This window comes from Musa acuminata, chromosome BXJ2-9 (assembly GCF_036884655.1).
Source record: "Musa acuminata AAA Group cultivar baxijiao chromosome BXJ2-9, Cavendish_Baxijiao_AAA, whole genome shotgun sequence".
In the NCBI taxonomy this organism is placed as follows: Eukaryota; Viridiplantae; Streptophyta; class Magnoliopsida; order Zingiberales; family Musaceae; genus Musa; species Musa acuminata.
The window spans coordinates 12825959-12832712 of NC_088346.1; the positions used below are offsets into that span (position 1 = coordinate 12825959).

Genomic DNA, 6754 nt, shown 5'->3' on the forward strand with positions numbered 1-6754 from the left:
TCCTTTCTTTTCCTTTCTTTCATTCTTTTTTTTCTTTCTTTTATTCTCGGAGATCTATCTCTTTCCTCCTTTCTTCTTCTTCCTCTTTTCTTTTTCTTTTCCTTCTTTATTCTCTTTTTTTTCTCTAATCTCACAATCGAATGCTTCTATCTTCTCTTCCTTCTCTCTCTTTTCTCCCTTCTCTTCTCTTCTACAGACACAAACTTATCTTCCTTTTCCTCTCTCCTTTCTCCCTTCTCTTTTTCTCTATTCTTCCCTTCTCTCCCATTGACGCAGTCTCTGTTTTCCTCGCAAGGCAAAGGCTGTTAAGAGATGCATGGGAGATGGGAAGAAACCCCCCTCCCCTCCCTTTTTTGTCTTTTAACCTTTTGTTATTTAATCCTTATAATATCTATATTTATAAATAGATCCTAGAAAGATAAAAATATTATATTCTTTCCTCTAAATAAAAAGTTTAGTCCTATAAACTTCACATATCTAATCCTGAAATTAATCAAGATTGATATATATTCATGTCATCAATCTTATCATAATATCGCTTATGACTTAATATCTTAAAACTTATATAAAAACTCAAGACATTATCCATATCAAAGACTGATTCTCAAATATAAATATTTCTGCTCTATACTAAATAACTAAGATAACTTCAATTATCAAAAGCCCTCAAAAATATCTTTGAAACTAATACTTTCCATTAGACCTCGAAGCATTGCTTGATACAATAAATTATAACCAACTTCAAATCTCATGATAACTTTGCTTAAGAAAAATTTTAAAATAATAATATATAATCTGAAAATTTTATTCATGTCTTTATATATCCATATAAGTCAATTTGAGCCAATTTGAGCCAAATTTAGTTTGACAACAATACCATGTTTTAATCTAAATTCATTCTTCAATCTCACATATGTATCTTAGCATTTTTATATCACACTTTTCTTTAATTTACAACTCCATTGAATTTTTTATTATTTTATCCATGCTTGAGTAGCTTATTATTTTCTACATACATAAGGTCTAAAACTTAAACTTCCTTACTTTAATTGTATTCAAACTCATTCAAGTCTTAATATTCACTTAAGGCTGATTAAAATTCAATCGTAACTTCTAGTCACTATATGCATACTTATTACCATAACTTAACCTCATATTTAAGTTTGCTAGTATACCTTGGGTTATTGCACTATATTTAACATAAACATTAATATTAATACATGCTTAGCCAATATTTCGTAGAATACTGAGAATGATATTTTTGGAAAGTATGTACTTCAATCTTCAAAGTCGAAAACATGAGCATATTATTTATCATATTTATGAAATATAGACATCACAAATCATATCATAAAGTGAGAGTAACATATACATATTATTTATGCTTCTATTGACATGCTAGTTGTAATTCAATATATGTAAGACTTGAGTACTAAAAGAAAAATAAAGAAACAAAAGATTGGTAGATCATATAAAGCAACAATACAAACCTTCATATCAGTTTCCTAATTTTTGTGCTGGGGCCTTCGCAAATCCTAGCTTAGACTGTAGAGTTCTCACCAATTTCTCTACGGGGGACATGCTGTATCTTGTGCCAATCACCTCCACCTACTTGACATCTTTGTTCTAGAGTTGGGCATCCGCCAATGGCCAAGTGCTGCAGTGAGGCAGACATTCATTCCTCTGGCAAAGATGTGAGGTTGCCACAAGATTGTAGTCGAAGATCTTTGAGCGAGGCTGGCAGTCCCTCTCCAGCCAAGGAAGAAAATGCATGACATTGAGATATTTCCAAAGTTACAAGAGAAACAAGATGCTGAGAAGAAAGTGAAACAAAATTGTCACAGTGGTCAATCTTCAGTTTCCTAAGGGACGTCAGGTCTTGAAGGTGCTCTCTTGTTATAGATCCAAGTCGTGGAAATTGGGAAATGGTCAGAGAAGAAAGAGAGGTGAACTGATGAATCGATTCAATTATTTCAAGTCCACATTTTGTGAGCACCAATTGTTGAAGAGACGAAAGCATAGGTAGAGTAGATAATGCTGGACATTCTCTAATCTCAATGTCTACAAGCGAGTTTGGAAGTTGTGGAAGTTGTAGTAAGTTGGAGCAGTCTGATATGACCAGCTTTCTGAGGCAAGGCATTTCATCTTGTACTAATTCAAACCCCCTCTCAAGATTCTTCAAATTTGATATGGTGATCATCTCCAATGATGGAAATCCTGCAAAATTACCATCACCAGAAAGTGAACCGAGGTCTGTGACTGTGTGCAGTCCTTCCAAGAACAGACGTTTGAGATTCCTCAACCTTCCTACAGGTGGGAGCCTCTCCGATCTTTCACAACCATAAAGTCTTAATGTTTCCAAATTCATGGACTGGTCTCCAAGCCAGCTCGGGAATTCAGCACCTTTGTAATTTTCTATCCATAGGTGTTTGAGGTTGCTATTTGGGCAGAGCTGTTCGATCACATCCCTTCCACCTCCACTTTGTGAAGCAGGGCTTCTGCAGTTAGTCCATCGCAGAATCATAGTTTCGAGATGTTGTTTGGTACCTAAACTGGCCTCCATGGCATCCCTCACATCAACAATTTCAAGCTTTGAGATGCAAATTTCTCCTCGAAGTTTCAAGCCCTTCAGTTCACTTATCCCGCATCCGCTCTCCGAGGAAACTGAGAACCTTGAAAGAGTATGCAGAGAAGTCAATCTGCCAAGTCCTGGTGGCATAACAACATCACTCCATCTATGTCTACAGTTTTCCCAATCTAGACGCAGACCTAGATATCGTAGATTAATTAAGTTGCTCATGCCTCTGGGTAGCTCCACAAGCTTCTTACAGTCACCAAGTTCTAGCAGTTGCAGATTGTAGAGGCTGCACAATGATTCAGGCAACCTCTCAATTTGAGTACCTAAAAGGTTAAGGTACCTCAGGTGAATAAGATTTCCAATCGAATCTGGCAATTCTGTCAACTCATTTCTCCTCAAATCTAACACCCTTAGACATCTTAGGTTCGTGTAAAGATCACGCGGCACCTGCTTTGTGGGAGTGCCATTTTCACCGAGCAATATAAATGTTCTAAGTTTCTTATTCTGATATAACTTCTGAAATATTGGAAGCTCCATGGGGAAGTTACATGACAATGCATAGCGTGCATTCTCAGATTCACTGAATGATGCATCATTCTCGATTCTTAGACATTCATGTGCAGAAACAGATTGTGCTAGTTCATGAATTAGGCCAGGCATTTTGTACTTCTGTTTCTGGTGGTGACGACCATTACAACCCTGGAAAAATGACCATCGGAGCAGAGAATCAAAGTACCTATACCCAATATATTCTGCTGATCTGCAGTCCCTAGGTTTGGCTAAGCCCACTGCGACCCAGAACTCTACCAATTCCTCTTTGTCGAACTCATAACCATTAGGAAATATGGAACAGAATGCAAAGCACTGCTTCAGATGCAAGGGCAAATAGTCATAGCTTACCTTTAATGTCGACAAGATGCCATGCGCTTCGTCTTCTGGATCTGGTATGTCGCTGAGGATACTCCTCCACTCTTCAGTTCTGGAGTACAAGAGGCCACCGATCGAGATAATTGCCAAGGGCGAACCATGGCATCTTCTCACAATTTCTCTACAAACGTCATGATCGGTAGGTGCTTGTCGGAATGCGTAGCTGCAGAACAGGAGCCAGCTATCGTTTTCACCCAGCCCATTCAACCATATTATGGACGAAGGGCGTGGGCGCATGTATGTCAGAACCTGCTCACTCCGGGCGGTGACCAGGACTCTGCTACCTTCGCCTCCGACCATCAGAGGAGCCTGCAACGTGTCCCAGAACGAAAGGTCGTTGTTGCACAAACCATCAAGCACGAGCAAGAACTTCTTTCCGAGGACCAGCTCCCGAAGCTTACGCTGCAGCAAATCCAAGCTCAAACCACAGCAACTCTTTTCGGTGATCGATTTAATGATCTCTTTTGTGATCCTACACACGTCGAAATCGCGCGAAACACCAACCCAGATCTTCAAAAAAGAAGATCTTTCGATTTCCTCGTCGCTGAAGACAAGCCTGGCCAGAGTTGTCTTCCCGATTCCTCCTGGTCCGATGATGGCAACGACAGGCACACTTCTCCCCTCTCTTTGGGAAGAATTAGGGGCGCCACTCACACCGCCGCCCTGCCTCAAATGCATCAAAATCTCTTTTTTTTCCTCCTCCAAGCCCAAAACTTGATAGTCGCCACGAAGCGAGCCAGTATGTTGAGGAGTTTGTTGTGTGCTGTCTTGTTGTCTCCTCCTCGATTCTCCCTCTCTTAACTGGAAATCATTCCTGCGCTGCTTGATCTCCTCAAACTTTTCCTTGATCTCCTTGATCTTTACCGAGATCGTCCTTTGACGGTAGACCCAAGTGAGACAAGGAGGAAAAATGTCCCACGGCCGCCTCCTTTTCCGGGAGCCAGGGGAGAGACGAGCCTTCTCCAGCTTGGCGATATCGAGGCCGATCTGGAACTCGTCGACGAGGTCCTCGACGTCAAAGGCGAAGTCTTTGAGGTCGGAGAGCCATTCGCGGACGGTTTGGTCCTCGATGAAGCGGGTCTCTTCGGCGTCCTTGAGGATGGCGCTGATGTGCTCGCGGTCGCGGCGGAGCTTGTCGACGTCAGCCTCCACGTTGAGGAGGGCCTTGTGGTTGGCCCAGACCCACTGCAGGCCGTTGACGCCGCCCTCCACGGCCTTCTCGGCGATCTTATCAACGACAGGGCCAACGCCGGTGGCGAGAGAGAAGAGCTGCATAACGGTGGCCCACCGCGCCATTTCAATGGAGCTCCTGAAGCAATGTTAGCAATGGAAGGGGGTGAGAGAGAGAGAGAGAGAGAGAGAAGACGATACCATCTCGGAAAGTCAAGTCAACGGAACATGATACCATTTCATTTGTTTTTCATTCCCCTCTTTCTTTGACCGATTTTTCTGAAAATATCTCTCTTTTTGTTTTTCTAAGATAACGCCCCGTTTTCTTTTTTTTTTCTCCCGCAAATAGCATCCTATTTTTTTAGTTTAAAAAATATTCTTTCTTTTTCTCCGCCCCACCAATGTCGTCGATGCTTCCTCACTTCTCACATTTGACTTGTTACATCGCTCGTCATAATCATTATTTTTTTATACCATTGTTTACAATAAGGTTGTCCCCTACGCTTACGTTGACCCGGTAAATAAAGGATGGAAGGGAGGTGAGAGAGCTAACGTTGACCCGTTATCTTATTGTCTTAATTTTTCTTGAATACATATACTAATCAGCTTATTCATTACATATATTATAGTAAATCTTGAGTCAAACTAAAGAGAAAGATAGATAAGAATTAATTACGTAAGAAAAGACTCATTTATATTCATATATAATGCTTTAAGTTTTACGGTCTTATTAGTCATATTGTGAATATGATCATGAATCTTTCGACTATCATTAAGTCATAATTAATTTTTTTATTAATGTGTCAACCAATGATTTATCAATATATTTAAACTTATTTTTAATAATCCTCAAATATTCATGTGTGTTAGTTACTTATTTATAATAATCATTCTTATGAATATTAGACTATATCTATTAGATTTTTTCGAAGTATATATTTTATTAATTTATTCCATAATACTTTCGAGTCTTTCAATAAGTAAGGCTAGATCAAGATGTAATATATATATTTTAATCATTTTGAATAATTTAAATCAAAGAATACAGAAATACTAAAAGCATAAATGCAAGGAAAAACTACTATAATAAACAAAATTAAAATAATAATAATACTTTGAGTTTCCAATAATATGATGAACTATTAATATAATTCATATTTCATCTTTTAGTGAAATATTGATATATCTAGTATTCACTCAAAAATATTATAGTTATGAAGAACTATTATTATCATTGTAAAATAGTATTGCTACTCTTGGGTATACAATCAAGTATATCCAAAATAGTATTATTCAGTCCCATCACATAATTTAAATTCTTTAATATCATTTAATATTTATTTTTAATATAATTTTTATAAATTATTAGTCCAAATCATTTTGACAAACATAAGACTAACACAAGAATATAAATTATAGATTAAAACAACCTATAAATGATAAAAATATTTCTTATAAATAATACCCCATAATTATATTATCCTAAGTCATATTAGTAGCTTTTAGTTAGATAATTCTTAGAGATATAAGTTATAAATAATATCCATAAAATTTTTATTAATATAATTTATGAAAAATAATTTAATAATTTAATAATAATAAAATAATTATCATAATAAATAATGAATATTAATTAGGATAAAGGAAAACTCATATGACAACTATAATCAGGGGTAATTATAGATTGTCCCTTATAATTAACTATACTGAGCATTTCGATCCTTATACTTTAAAAAATAGCATTGAGATCCTTGCACTTACGAAAGTGAAATATTTAACCCAAATTCTCCTCACGTCGTTAACTTCGTTGATAAAAAAATAACATATGTTGTTATGTGTAAAAAGGGCACGAATGGAAAGAATAAAAAAATAATTTTATTATCTTTTAAAGTATTAATTTCTCGCTTGCGGTGTGAGGCTTTCATGGAAATCGCTTTCCTCCCCTTCGGTTGCGTTGCGGAGAGCAGACCAATGATAACGTCAATGGTGCACGAGGCTGGTTCTCTAGTAGAAGGTGACTCCACGATACTGTAAACTATGAGACCTCGGTCCTCTTCTGCTCTTCTTCACTTGCCGTTG

At 37.4% G+C, this 6754-nt stretch overlaps 1 protein-coding gene across 1 annotated transcript; it reads right to left on the reverse strand.

Moving 5' to 3' along the window:
- Window positions 1-1283: 1283 nt before the first annotated feature.
- LOC135623194 (putative disease resistance protein RGA3) lies at window positions 1284-4884 on the reverse strand. Its single transcript, XM_065125850.1, has one exon. It carries the CDS (start codon window positions 4799-4801, stop codon window positions 1676-1678), a length of 3126 nt encoding a protein of 1041 aa, XP_064981922.1. The 5' UTR covers window positions 4802-4884; the 3' UTR covers window positions 1284-1675.
- Between the last annotated feature and the right edge of the window lie 1870 nt (window positions 4885-6754).